This window comes from Loxodonta africana, chromosome 6 (genome assembly GCF_030014295.1).
Source record: "Loxodonta africana isolate mLoxAfr1 chromosome 6, mLoxAfr1.hap2, whole genome shotgun sequence".
Lineage (NCBI taxonomy): Eukaryota > Metazoa > Chordata > Mammalia > Proboscidea > Elephantidae > Loxodonta > Loxodonta africana.
Window position 1 is genome coordinate 43,331,733 of NC_087347.1, and position 15,758 is coordinate 43,347,490.

The following is a 15,758-nucleotide window of genomic DNA, read 5'->3' on the forward strand; positions in this document are numbered from 1 at the left end:
CGGTAGCCTTATGAATGCAATAGTTCAAAGGTATCTGTATATCCCTCACATGCATGTGAAGCAATCCCTGATGTTTAAATGAAGATACGACAATAAGTAGGAAAATCAGTAGTTGTAAATTCCAGACCATGAATGTGAAGGGGTAACATCCTCAATTTTCTAAGAGCAAAGGTTCTCAAAAAATAGAAGCATACGAGAGATTTGTATTATTAGTCTTAGTTTCTATAACACTTTCTCTTTCAGCACAGACTAGGTAGTTGCCCATTTCGCCCGAAACAACATTAATTGCCTAAGCAAGTCCTGCTACAACTTTAACAAGCCCAACAGCTCAACTTTTGAAAAGCATATTGTATTAGAATGAAGGCAACCATATTTTCTCAAGATTAGTTATTTGAAGTTCAGTCACTAGAGGTCAAAAATATAAATTTTGTTATGTTAAACCTAGATTGCTGATATAGGAAACCAACCACATATTCAGTAAAGGGAGGTAGGAAGGACAGGATAAGTGTGTAACAGAAAGGTAGGCTGGTTGCTATTTGTCTCAGTCTCTATCATCCATTCAATAAAAAGTAAATTAACCTTAACCAAAGGTAGACTGAGAACACCTCTCAAAAAAAAAAAAAAATTGACACTTTTTATACTAAAAGGGTGGGGGGGCATTTGACACCTATCTTTTTTTTTTTTGTATCAGATAAAAAATCCCAGAAGAGCTCTAATTTGCCTACTGTTTCTACAACCACTTTATAGGAAAGGCAGAAATACCAGGGCATATGTTACGATCAGATCAGTGTAACTAACTTTCTATTTGAGATGTTTCATTAATTGTAGAACATAGCTCTGATATGATTAGAAACAAATTGTATTTCAACAAAACAGGTTTCAGTATTTGCACATTGAAAAGGTGTATTTCAACTGTGGATATTTATTTTACATAACTACCTTTCGACTCTCTAGAAATGTAGAGGTCTTACAGCATTAAAACAAAGGAAGTTTGTGCTGTTTTTTTGAACTTCTTTTAATAAAGTTTACAAGATTGCATAAAATGGTCTATTTCCTAAAGTGGTCGATACAAATCCATTTATTGTTTGTTTTCCCTAATCAGAAACTTAGGTTTTACCTAATGACCATAGTAGAAAAGTAGATTGAATTGATACCTCAGAAAGTAAATAAAACTGGGCAGTTAATATCCTTGTAAGACTGATTAATCTTTTTTAATTTGCCATATGTAGAAGGGGACTATGTAAAGTATGGGAAATAACAGAATGTGTGTTCTTTGTGTAAATAGTAACAAAATGCAAACTATCAAATATCGAAATTTTGAGCCATTAGAAGCAATAACCAATGAAATATAAACCATAGTTTTTAACCCGTTATTAAAAGAAGAAATAAAAAGAAAGCCAGAATTGTTTCCAGTTATTTCTATCTTTCATAGAGTTGGTAGGGCCCTGCATTCCTTTACCTTGAGCAATGAAGCAGCCCCAGGATCTCAGGATGCAGAAATTAAACTAGGAAACAAACACAAACTTTAGAATTCAGCAGTAATGAAAGTAATTCATTTAAAACAACAGTAAAGTGTTTAAATATAGCAAAAAAAAAAAAAAAAAAAAACTTGAGAAACAGGATAGAAAATCTTGGTTTGTCAAGATGGGTCACATCCAAAAATCCAATATAAAATATCTTTGTCCATCTTTTATGTACCATTTAAAAGAAGACTGAAGAGTTCAATAAAAACTGTCCTTGGCATTTAGTGTCAAGACATGGTTCCTCACACAGTGGTGCAAATAAACCAAGAGCCAAAGAATGAATACAAAAGGAAGATAAAGGCCTGCTTAGCGTTGATAGGTAAGATTTTTGAAATGCAGGTCTTTTACCTTAAAAAAGTTGTTTCCTCTTTGCCATTTCAAAGTAATAGTCTCTCATTTATAAGTGTGAAAAATCCCCAAAACTAGACAAACCACAGCCCTACCATCCAGGAATAACTACTGTTAACACTGCACATTCTCTGTTATTCTTTATAGTGTCTTTGGGCACACACATGAATTAAACTGTGATCTAGGTGATTTCATTTTATCATATTCTCTCTCTGAAATGGGCCTACCAAATTATAAAGATTAAAACATAACCTTTCTAAGCCTTTTTCTCAAAAATTCAAGTTAAAAAAAAAAACCGCGAAGAAAGTGACTGAAGTCAGTTTCTACATAAAAGTTGTGCTCCTCAAGAAATATACTTCTCCTGAATTTCTGTAGCTATAGCAACATTGGAGCCCTAGTGGCAAAGTGGTTAAGAGCTCGGCTTCTAACCAAAAGGTCGGCAGTTTGAATTTACCAGCTGCTGTTTAGAAACCCTATGGGGTAGTTCTACTCTGTCCTATAGGGTCACTGTGAGTTGGCATCAACGACAGCGGGTTAACAGGTTATAGCAACATTAAAAACAAGAGAGCTTGAGGGTTTGTGTCACTTTCTTGGTCAGGAACTGGTGTCTAACCAGCTGATGCTTGCTGGCATTTGTACACAATGAAGAGGACCACAAGAGAACAAGGCAGTGTCCCAATGGCAAATAATCTGTGATACTAAACATACACATTTTATCAGTGTCACTTGTACAGGAGAAACTTAGTGGTTAAATTTGAGTTCTAGAGTCAGACTTGGTTCAAATCCAGACTTTGCCATTTCCCAGTTGTATGGCCATGGATAAGTTAAAAGTTTTATTATCTGTAAGATAGTAAAACTAGCAGTACCTGCCTGAATAGGGTTATTGTAAGGATTATGGTAGAGAGGAGCAAGTGCCTGGCATTTGGTAAGTTATCAAGTGTGTTACCTAATTGTAATTTTAGCTCAACATCCTTGGCTATATGATACTTCACAAGCTAAAATGAATTTTACAGGACCACGCTCCATAACGAAAAACTCTTGTCTTACCTAAGAAAATATAAAGATGGTAATGATAGTTTGCTTACAGTTTTAGAAGCTATTTTCATATTCACTAGCCCATTTAACTGACAGCATTATCAGTATTTCCTTCATCTCATAAATAAGAAAATTGAGGTTCAAAAAGGTGACTTTCTTGCAAGAGCCCATGACCGTTAAGTAGCAAAGCCAGAACTCGTACCTAAATTGTGGCCCTAACTCCAGGGCTTTCTGCGTCTCCTCTGAATCATCCCAGTGATCTCAAAAATAACTTCTAAAGACATAGGACTGAGACAAACAGTTACACTCCTGTTTTTTAACCATCAGAGTGTCCATGACAGTCTTCTATAAAACATGATTCTAAATAATTCCACCCATGAGTAATGTGCTCCCTTAAACAATCAACTATATGAGACCAAGCAGTCAACGTTTACCCAAATGCAAAGATGAGAAGACAATGAGAGGTAGGAAAGCTAGATCAATGGAAAGAAAACAGAAATGAGAAAGCTGACACATTGTGAAAATTTTAACCAATGGTACGGAACAATTTGTATAAAAATTGTTAAATGGGAACCTAATTTACTATGAAAACTTTCACCTAAAACAAAATAAAATAGTAAAATGACAACAACGATTCAGTAGAACTAATCCATACTTGTGTGTAAAATCAAATAGTTATAGTCTATGGAGATAAATTGTTTGAGGAAGATGCATATTTTGCTGAAAAGACAAGTATTTTATTTTTTATATCAGCAATTTGGAGATACTTATTAAAAGGGAAGTAGAAAGGATGTCTTAAAACCTCGTTTCACCTCTGCATTAAGATACCAGATCAACCCAAAGATAGATACACAGGGGCTCTATCTAGAGCGATCCTTTTCAAATCATTTAGATTGCAACCCATTTTTATATGACAACGTATATACGTGTATCTGTATCTAACAAAAGTTTTAGACACAAAAAATATTTTCATGTGTGGATATATTCTAATGTTCCCTATTGCTTCATTTTATAAAAAAAGGCTGGTTGGAATCATTTAACTCATTTCAAGACCCAAACTTGCAGTTTGAAAAACACTAAGCCAAAGAGTATGAAGGCTATTTGTACTATCATACCATGTTCTAAACCAAAAAAAAAAAAAACCAAACCCACTGCCGTCGAGTTGATTCCAACTCATAGCGACCCTACAGGCCAGAGTAGAACTGCCCCCATAGACTTTTCAAGGAGCGCCTAGCGGATTCGAATTGCTGACCTTTTGGTTAGCAGCGGTAGCACTTAACCACTACACCACCAGGGTTTCCAACCGTGTTCTAGTAGAGGCTAATATATATACACATATTTAAAAAGCACACCAAACCTTAGCAAGGGGGGAAAAAAAACCCTGGAATTGCTATATATCCTGCCACGAAGAGGATACTGTATTTCAGACACAGCCACTAAAAAGCAAGCAAAGGATAAGGGCCATTATAGGCTTTAAAACTTTTTTTGTAAAGTTAATACTTTTGAACCAAAGCCCCCCGCCCCCCGCCAAAAAAAATGGGGGAATAAAAACACTCAATTTGAGATACAGAAATTAAGGGATTACACTTCTCACCTCTGTAATGATGGTGGGGAAAGACTAAGGGAAAAAAAGGGAGAAGTTTTTATGTGCCAGTTTGAGAGTTTCTCTTTGCATTTGATGTTGTTAAACTATAAACTTAAATTTGTAAAAATAAATTTATAATGTAACTGTATTAAAAAAGTTAGTTATCCCTAAACTCTGGTTAATTTATCCTCCCAGAAATAATTTTAATAAAGTAATCTAGTGACCACTTTTTACGACTGACAGCTGTGGTGACTTTTTACTTCACTTAAAATGTGTCCTTGCTTTCTAAGTGATTACAGTGTAGTCTTCATTAGGGGCATATCTGAACAGCTCCTCCATCATGTGGATACAGACCAAACCCCTCAGGCTTAACTGTCTTGCATAGATAAACCATTGTCACAGAGGAGGAACACGGCTGCTTTAGTGAGAATGAATTACTAACACAAAACAAACCTTATACACTTCAGAATGAACGTAAGTGACTATGCCAGTTAAGTCACCTCTAACAAACTGTGAGGTGCTGAATTACTTAAAAACATGTATGTCTTCCAGTGTGTTTGCTTATACTTTAATGTTTGCCACCAAGACCAAGTACTTTCAGTACTAGAGCAATTAAGGAAGTAGCAAAAAAGTAGTAACAACTGCCAGTATTATATATCCTGCTACTTAACAAAACTCATTTTTATATCAATTTGTGAAAGAGACATACTATTTATAAAAGTTATTTCAGGTTACAAAATGTCTGAAAAGAAATATTTGAATTTTTGAGGCAATATTCATAAAAGTACACACAAAAAAGCCTCAAGAACAGACACTTTATTTTTAAAAGTTCTATTTTCTTGTGAGGCAGCAACAAGTGTCCAGGTACAGGGAATACATAAGTACATAGTTATAATATTTATCATCACTGGAAATGCTGTTTTGGTGGGGAGAATTTTGTTAGAAAAACAAATTTTTTTTTAAATTGCTTTTTAAAAAGATTTACAGAGCTTCAACAGAGATGAAAGATGAAGAGTTTAAAAAAACATAAATTATATTCTTCAACAGGATTGTATAAACAAAATATTGTTCAGGGCTGCTCTGCTTATCATTAATTTAGGCAGAGTAAAAACTTAAACCTTAAAGTGCGGAGTTAAATATTCTTAGCTTTATTTTGCAAATTCAGCACTTTCATCGGTCCTGTTTTGAGACATCAAAATCCCAAACTTTAAGGAATGAAACTTAAGTTTAGAATCCCCACCCCACTCCCTCTCCCCCGCCCCCACTGCCGCCGAGTCTAGGAAAGTAAATTCAGTAGTGGCAATTTTTATTTCTTTTAACAAAAGAAATAAAATCTTGACAACCTAGTCCTAATCCTGGCCATACAGACGGTTTTAAATTCTGCCATTTTTTTTTTTTTTAATACCGTCTTCCAGTAAACACCAACCATTAAAAAAAAAAAATTTTTTTTTTTTTTTAAAGGCCTTTCGTGTTGCCAGTTATTCCACAGTTAGCAATAGCACCTTCTAAAAGGCTGATCTGACTTGTGGTCATAAATATAAGATACGCTTTAAACAAAATGAAGAATCCAGGTCAAAAATAATTTTGGCAACCATGCTCACCATATTAACCAGAGAGGTAAAATGGGTTATTTTAAAAACATAATTGCTCACAAAAGCCATGACCAGTTAAAGACTTAGTCATGATCAGAAATAGTAAACTTATATAAGTTTTATCATCAAAAGGAAGAACTTGTCTAAGGTAGAAAGTAACTAAGATTGACAAAGTGAATAATAACCAGAGAATAAAGCTTCTTTTGCTGAAAGATAGATGCTACCCATCTCTTTTACTGTAATGGAAGTAAATTTAAATTTCTAAAAATTTGAAATTATAATCCTGTTGAAGCTATTCTCATTTTTTACCTTCTATACAGTTTTCTATAGAATAACATGAGAACTAGGGAACGTAACTATAGAAAACAGTATTATACATTCTACTGAGAATAGACACCTGTGAACTAGGGGTTAAATAAAACAGCTGAATGGACCTACAGTTAATATTTTTTTAAGACTGCAATAAAGCTTATATGCTTAAAAATTAGCCCTTTGGCACTGGTGGTTAGGGTTGTTTGTACCTTGTACCCTTCTTTTTCAAATCTCAGGCTCTCTTTCTCCCAAACCTGAGGGATCCGTTTGGTTTGTCATACAATTCATTTACTTGCAAGTTCACATTCTCCTTAGAACCAAATATTAAGCTAGAAGTTCTGTTTTTAAGACTATGTAAATAATCAATCTTAAACTTTTCTTCCATTACAACTTTAAATTACTTTAGATTAAAGATACATGGTAACTCCACAGAAGGGTGTGAATGAGACAAACTCGCACAACAGAGTAAAAGGGAAAAACTGTTTACAAAGTGGCATTCTAGGTGTAAGATACCATTGTGACGTGTAGGGAAGGAGACAGAAGAAGAAAAGTGTAAGGCAAAGAAAAGAGCAGAGATTTAACCGACTTCAGGTAATCCTAAAACGGAAGTTTTGGGGTTTTTTTTAACCTTGTTTTTAACTTCCTCCTCCACCGTTCAGTTTACCTTTCCTTCTGCACCTCTGATGGAGTGGATGGATGCTCAGTGGTGAAATGGCATAATCAAGAGGCATAATAACAGAGAAGGTAGAGAAATAAAGTTCTCAAAAACCACCAGCCAGAAAATTCAGCCCCCAAATAACTGAGCTTTTACCGCTTTAGAAGCCATAATGTAAAGTCCCAAGTAAATCAGCTTTGGATGGAAAAGGTAGCAAAAATCACCCGACTTACAAACTAAAACCTGACAGACAGACTTACGAACGTCTGGATTTATCTGACTTACCTAAATATGCCGCCATTTTAAACTTACAGGGCACCTTTTAAAATACTTAACTGCTTTAAAGGTGCGATGAGTATAAGGTAGTCCTTTCAGAAGATTTATTGCTACCACTAGGTTTTCTCAATGAGCTACGTCTCGACAAAGTGATGTACTGACTGTCAAAGCAGAACTCCTTTTATAAGTATTTAAGATTTTATTCTGCCTACAATATGTATAGGAAAATTAAATTATTGCATCATAAGATAGTACATAAAAATCTCAGAAGGATGCTTTTTATCAGCACTGTTTGCTGAAACTCATTTTTTTGAAAAAAAGAGCAGCTCCTTAACGTCACTACCACATACCCAGAAATGAAATTATCTGTTATCCTGTGATACTGGCAGTGATGTGTATTAGGACGAACCCAAATCCAAAACTGCATGAATTTTTCAGAGGTGCCTGCTGTTTATGCTCCAAAGTTATCCTTATCTGTTTTCCCCACTGTGTGGAATGCTGCGGAGGAAGCTAGCAAAATCTGTAGGCAACAAATCTCAGTGCCAACCACCATAAAGAAAATGTCAGTCACAAGATTCTGCGGCTACGGATTGCTATTCAATGGATTACACTCCTGGCAAACTACTAACCCTGACCAAATCCACAAGACAACAACATCACAAAAGCAAAGGAGGGAATCCATGCACAGCCATTTCAGGATCTCCTGGGGCTATGATACAGTGATGGTTAAAGGCAGAATGAGATCTGCGGTAAAGGAGAAAGATCATGTGATACACATTTCGCAGAGTAGGAAAGGGACTCCTTACTCCTAGCTGGCAATCAACGCTGGGTAATTTCCTTTTGGTTCACTGACTTTAAAACCAAGTTCCAATGATGGGTGAGAACATATTAAAGCACTTGTCTCTGGACTATAATTTTTCTGACCACATCGTGAAATGTGTACAGGAGTAGTGAAGAAAACATCAGTTTTACAAACATTTCACCCAAAGCACAAACTTCTGACATCAAAAAAACATAAATCACATAATGTACTAATATTGCTTTTTATCTCTTTTCATATATATGTGTCCAATGCATTTACCTATCAATTCTGGTTTGGGAGGAGAACATAGTCATGAGTTTAAGACTGTTGGAAAAATGTCAACAATTAATCCCTTTGGTCCCAAAGCTGAAAACAGCTGAGAAAAGCACACATCTAGAAAGGGAAACAAGAAACAGAGGCCACCAAGGAATCTTTTGAACATCCTGTTTCAGAAAATGTAACATTGGAATTATAAAATAGTCGTTTTCATATAAAAGATGGTTCTTGCAGCATCGTTCACGTCTCCCTTCAGGATTCATGTTTGCAGGGATCAGTTGTTTTTTTAAGTCTAATTTGAGAACAAAAGCAATGAGATATCAGCCCTCGAAAAGTAAAGAATGAGACCTTTCTTGTTTCAATCGTGCTTTAGGAAAAAGCAGGCTAAGAACTGAGGGTTGGCCTTCATGAGCAGGGCAGAGCCATCAGAGAGGCTGCTTCCTTCTAGAAGCCTCACTGTCACATGTTGCTGTGGAAAGCTGGAGCACATCACTGCCAACTGGGAGCGCATGATGCCGTCAGAGTCAAGTGATCTGAGGAGGTTCTCAGTTTCCCAGAACAATGGCCACACAGTGCCGGGACTTAACCTTCAGCTTCCTCGATGGGTTCTGGTGGTGGAAGTAGAGAGGATGACGGCATGACGGTACTCGTTCCTCGAGAGACTCGGTCTTGCTCTGTGTTTGTAGACACGGAGGCCACAGCAATAGGCTGCAGCAGAGTGGTTGTCATGCCAGTGGTGACTGTCAGGCTGTGGCCCGAGCCCTTGAGGGTAAGATCTGGTGTGGGAAGGAGTGGCTTGAGGATGCTGACGAGGCAGAAAGCTGAGCCACTTTTAGGAATAAAATTCACCTTGTTCTTGTCAGGACAGTAAAAAGCTGGAATTTCATGAAGTTGTTTTGGCCTAGACACAGAATAGACAAAACAACACTTTTAGGTCACTCAACACTGGAAATAAGTATTTTTATTTATTTTTACAACAGTTAACTCAGAGATACATAAATGGAAGGCAAAACTTGGGCTATTAAAAACTTTGATGACTAAGAAAGAACTTGGTACCGAGAGAGTGGCATGCTGCTCTAACAGATACCTAAAACGTGGAAGTGGTTTTGAAACTGTGACTGGGAAGAGCTGCGACAGTGGCAGAGGACCCAGTGCAGCAGAGAACCTGCAGCAGCAGAGAACCGACAGCAGCAAAACCAGGAGACCAGCACCAGACAGCACTGGAGCCGACCCACAGAGCGAGAGAGCTGAGTGCCTGTGCACAGCAGGCTTCCTGGCGGAGTGGGGTGCCTCCAGGCACTTACTGGTACAGCTACAGAGCTTTAGAACACTTGACCCAGCAGAGCAGATGCGGGTGTGAGGCCCTAGAAGCTGAGATGCCAAAAAAAACATGAAGCAGAAGCTAAAGAGACAAGGAACACAAGAAGCTGAGCTGCCTCAGTCTCAAAAGGTATGGCCATGACCACAGGGGTTTCAAAGGGTGGAGCCATGGCCTCTGGTGTTTCTAAGGGTGGAACTGCCACTCAGATGGTTGAGGAGAATGGTGTGCCTAAAGCTGAGGGAGCAGAGTTGCCGTACCAGTGGGACTGGAAGGCAAAGTTGAGGCCTAGAGCCAAGGGGCCTCTGCTGAGAACCTGGAGAGCGTGGCCAATACCTAGAGTCCGAGGGCAGGGACACTGTGTAAATATTCTCAGAGAACAGGGGAGTATTTTCAAAGCTTTGAGGGCTAATGTAATGTGTTCTGCTGACTTGCTTGGTGCCTGTTATGCTTTCTTTTCCTCCAATTTTGTCCATCTGTTAAGGAAATCTCTAGCTTGTGCCTGTTCTGCCACTGAACCCTTGGAAGCAGATAACTTGTATTCTAGATTTCACAGATGAAGAGAAATTTTTGGATTTTGGACTTGGGAGTTAAGACTTTTGCTATGATATGACAGGGTGAATATGCTTTGCATGTTACAAGAATGTGATTTTTGGGGGGCCAAAGGGTGAAATGTCATGGGTTGAATTGTGTCCCCAAAAAAATACATCAACTTGGTTAGGCCATGATTCCCAGTACTGTGTGATTGTCCTCCATTTTGTGACTGTAAACTTAGGTTGAAAGATTAGGGTGGGATTGTAATACCACCTTACTCAGGTCACCTCCCTGATCCAAGGTAAAGGGAGTTTCCCTGGGTGTGGCCTGCACCACCTTTTATCTCTCATGAGATAACTGGAAAAGGAAGCAAGCAGGGAGTTGGAAAACTCATACCACCAAAAAAGCAGCACCAGGAGCAGAGCACATCCTTTGGGCCCAGGGTTCCTGCACCTTAGAAGCTCCTCGACCATGGAAAGATTGAGGGCAAAGACTTTCTTCCAGAGCCGACAGGGACAGAAAGCCTTCCCCTTGAGCCGACGCCCTGAATTTGGACTTGTAACCTACTAGGCTGTGAGAAAATAAATTTCTCTTTGCTAAAGCCATCCACTTGTGGTATTTCTGTTATGGCTGCACTGGATAACTAAGACAAGCTTCAACTTCCAAGGACCAACGTTGTATTAGACATATGACTCAAAACACATATGCTGGAATGCTAGAAGGGAAGTATTCACCGTTGCTGCTTCCAGTTCCCTGGTGAGCTCCGGTGCCCTACTGGTGGCTCTGGATACCGCTAACTGCTTTCCAATGTAGATCTAAGATTGCCAATATGAATAATGAACTTCCTAAGGCAAAACTTTAGAGATAAAAATATGTTCTACTATCATGGTTTTTTCCAAGGCTTGTGGGAGAACCTAAGTAAATCAAGACTCAGGTGGAAAAGATCCTATGATCATAAGATCAAAGTACAGTTCTTAGCTCTCCCTATAACAATTCCATTCAATAAAAATCTAAGTAAGCCAAGTTTGCACTAGATTCTGAGAGCACAAAGATGAAGTATGAGCCCTGCCCTCAAGCTCCTAATCTACACATGGGAAATGGACTAAATTTGTAGTTCTTAGGAGGAGGGAACAGCTGGGGACAGAGTATGTTTCAGTACAATTTGTCTCCTTTGTAATTCTATATATTTTATTTGATGCATTTCAAAACATTATTCTGAGAAGGAATCCATAAGTTTCACGAGACTGCCAAAGGGGTTCACAGCACAAAAAGGTTAAGAACAGGGGGCAGAGCGAAGATGGCAGCTTAGTCACACACACCACAGTCTCCCTGTCCCCCCTTCCCGCCTTGCACACCAAAGATCAAAAAAACTGAGTAAAACAGAAGCAGATAACAATTCAGGAAACCTGAACATGAAAAAGGAAGTCTAAGGACTGAACCGAATACTGACTGAAAGGAGTAAGGAAAGCAGAGAAAAAGGAGTAAAATGGAATGGCAGGGGTCAGCCAGCATCCAGGCCCGCCGTGGCTAAGTTAGGACAAAGCCAGCAGCGACCCTGGATGAAGAAAACAGCATGGCAACTTCACGACTTTCCCAAAAGGGATAAAGAACCTCTATGGACGCACACACAGAAAGAAGCAAAGACAGGGAGGGTACCAAATCCTGAACTGGAAATACTCAGGAGCAGTGGCCCTTGTCCCCAGATGCTGAGTGCACGCATGAGGTGGTAGACTCACTGAGTGTTGGCAGAAGCTCTCCCACTCGACCGGTCCCTCAGGGGCATCCCCTCCTTGCACTTGAGAAAGGAAAGGTTCTGCTCGCTGGCTGCAGCAGACACGGGTACCCTGGCTCCCACGTATCTTAGCAGGAGGAACGCACACTCCCTCACATCCCATCCTCCTGATCAGAGGCAGCAGAGGGCTCCATACCCCAACTGCTTTGCCTGACTGGGGAACCATGACACTAGCCTATCCTCTTCTCAACCATACCCACTACTCCCCCTTGCCCTCTCGATGAGCAATAGACTAGGCGGATCCCTGTGTGTGACTGACTGCCACCTACTCCCCCCAAGGGCCTGGTGGAGGACACCAGCAGCGGAACAGCGAGAGAGTTTGCCAACTCCTTCCTTCTCCTTCCCCACATCTGGCGCAAGGTGGCACTTCTGTGAGTGCAACCACCAGGCGTGACTCAGCCTGCCCAGCGAGGGGCAGAGGAACTATGACTGTGCACACATTGCACTGCAGCCCCTCCCTTCCTCTGCCCCTACCAAATGACACAAGACGGCATCACTGTGCTTGCATTTGCCAGGGGCAACTCTCTCCCTTAACCCTGCCCAGGGAAGAGCAGAGGAAACACAAGTGCGTGCACATCCCCCAGCAGCTCCTTCCTCCCTATCCTTGCCCGATGCGCACACCTCTCAGACGTGACTCTATCCCTTAATTCACCCAGCTAGGGGCAGAAGAGCCTTGACTGTGCACACATCTCTCTGCCCCTGCAGTCCCTTCCTCCCTCCCCCCACCTGACATGAGGCGCATTTGCTAGCAGCAACTCCACACCTTAACCCCCTTAGTGAGGGGCAGAGAAAATGTGATTATGCGTGCAACCCCTACAGCCCCTTCCTTCCTCCCCTTGCCTGATGGGTGGTGACGTCACCATGTGCGGATCCGCCAGCATTGAATCCAACCTTTATCCCACCTAGCAAGGGGCAGAGGAGCTACGATTATACGCACTGAAGCCCCTTCTTCCCTCCCCTTGCCTAGCTAGGGTGGAAGAAGAGTGAGTGCACATACCCACCATCACACCTTCCTCCCTCCTCCCATCATGGACATTTGCAGCGAGATGGAGTGAATATCTGCCTGCCGTTCCTTCCTCCCTCCCCCTGCCCAGGAGGAGGTGGAGGTAAAGCGACTGTGTGAATGTCCCCCCGCCGCTGCCCCTCATCTACCACCCATAACCCCCTCACAACCAGTGAGAGGAAAGGAGCACGCCCCATTTGCCCACCACACCAGTTACTCCATCTACACGGAGAGCATCATTCACAGCTCCTGAACCACCAAAATGAAAAGAGATGGAGGTCAAAGCCAAACCAACCCACCCTCAGCTGCCCAGCAAGAGCAGTAAACCGAGACTCAAATGCCCAAACCTACTCACCACTCCACCTGCCCAAAGACAGGTATGGAGGGCTCCAGCACAGCCGGTCCAGTGACCAGAGCACCACTCCAGCCACACCTACAGGAATCACCAAAACAAGGACCCTTCAAACAATTACAAAAATGAAAAATAAATACAATAATCCCTTAATGTCTTGGAAACAACAGACAATAGTAAACTACCTAAAGAGGAGGGCAAGATGGCACCAGCAAGTAACCATAATAAATAACTAGAAATTCTCCCTGAGGAAGAAAAAGTAATGAAGCTTCCTGATAAGCAATTCAAAAGGCTTATGTATAGGGTCCTCAAAGGAATCAAGGAAAATGTATACAAAACTATGGAGAACACAGACAAAACAGTAGAAAAATTCAGGAAAACAATTCAAGAACAAAATGACAAAATATACAATTGAAAACAATACAGAAGTAGCAACTAGAAATCCAGAAGCTTAACAGTAAAATGGCAGAAATTGACAACTCAAAAGAAAATCATACGAGTAGAATTTAAAGAATGGAAGACTGGATCAGTGGAATAGAAGACCAACTCCTTGACACTAATCTGTTCAGGAAGCAATAAAAAAAAAGAGTGAAGAAAGCCTAAGACTTATGTGGGACACCATCAAGAAGAATAACTTAAGCATGATTGGAATCCCAGAAGGGAAGGAGTCAACAAAAAGCTGAGAGAATTGTGGAAGATATTTTGACAGAACACTTCCCTAATATCATGAAAGATGAGAAGATAACCATTCAAGAAGCACAATGAACCCCATACAGGATAGGTCCCAATAGAAGAACACCAAGACATGTGATAATCAAATTTTCCAAAATCAAAGACAAAGAAAGAATGCTGAAAGCAGCTCAGGAAAAGCAAAAGATCACCTACAAAGGGACACTGATAAGATCAAGTTCTGATTACTTGGCAGGAACTGTGCATGCAAGAAAGCAATGGGATAATATATATATATATATATATAAGCTTGAAAGAAAAAAACCGCCAATCAAGAATTACATATCCAGCAAAATTATCCCTCAAATATGATGGTGAAATTAGGACATTTCCAGATAGACAGAATTAAAAGAATTTGTAAAAACCTGACCAACTTTATAAGAAATATTATAGGAAGTCCATCAGACAGAAAACTAACAACACACCAGACAAAACTTGAAATTAAAACACATGACAGCATCAGATAGATATCAACCAAGATAAAGAAGTCTCAAAAATAAAATAAAGCTAAAAGATGCACAACAGTGAACCAGAGACATTCATCTGTAACTGATGACCACTTCAAAACATAGAGGGGGAATAAAGGGAATAGGTTTAGAACTTTCATATGGAGAGGAAGTCAAGGCGATATCAAGAAATAAATTACTCCTTTAAACTTAGGAAGATAAAGGTAAATTCCAGGGTAACCACAAAGAAAGTCAACAAACCTACTCATCAAAACACGAAAGAAGAAAATTATAAAGATTCAGCACACACAAAACCAAAAGCAACAAAGCAAGTGAGAAGACAAACCACGATAAAAAAACAGCAAAGAAAACTAAGTGGAACGAAAAAACAGTAAACACCACATAAAAAATTTTAAGAAAATGACAGCAATAAACTCATACCTATCGATAATCACACTGAATGTAAATGGCCTAAATGCACCAGTAAAGAGACGGAGAGTGGCAGAATGAATTAAAAAAAAAAAACGACCCATAAATATGTTGTTTGTAGAGACACACCTTAGACACAAAGATATAAATAAACTAAAACTTAAAGGACAGGAAAAGATTTATCAAGCAAGTAATGACCAAAAAGAGCAGGAGTGGCAATGTTAATCTCTGATAAAATACACTTTAAAGCAAAATCCAGTATAAAAGACAAGAAGGACATTATGTAGTGATTAAAGTGCAAATCCACCAAGAGGTCATAACCTAATAAATATATACACACCCAATAACAGAGCTCCAAAATATATATAACAAACTAACATCACTGAAAAGAGAAACAGACACTTCTACAATACTAGGAGATTTTAACACACAACTTTCAGTGAAGGACAGAACAGTTAGAAACTCAACAAAGACACAGAAGCTCTGAACACCACAATCAACCAATCTGACCTCATAGGCATATACAGAGCATATCACCTAGTAGCAGCAAAGTACACATTCTCCTCCAATGTTAATGGATCATTCTCCAGAATAGACCACATTTTAGGCTAAAGCAAGCATCAACAAATTCAAAAACACAGAAATACTACAAAGCATCTTCTCTGACCACAACACTAAGAAAGCAGAAATCAGTAACAGGGAGAGCAAGAAAAAAAAAAAAAAATCTAATAAATGGAAACTAAGTAACACC

At 39.5% G+C, this 15,758-nt stretch overlaps 1 protein-coding gene across 1 annotated transcript in view; it reads right to left on the bottom strand.

Annotated features, from left to right (window-relative positions):
- Positions 1-1,626: 1,626 nt before the first annotated feature.
- FAM117B (family with sequence similarity 117 member B) overlaps positions 1,627-15,758 on the bottom strand; it is a 94,497-nt gene continuing 80,365 nt past the window's right edge. Inside the window, exon 8 of the mRNA XM_064286797.1 lies at positions 1,627-9,305. Coding sequence (XP_064142867.1) covers positions 8,987-9,305 — 319 coding nt within the window. The 3' untranslated portion in view covers positions 1,627-8,986. The remainder of the gene's footprint in view (positions 9,306-15,758) is intronic.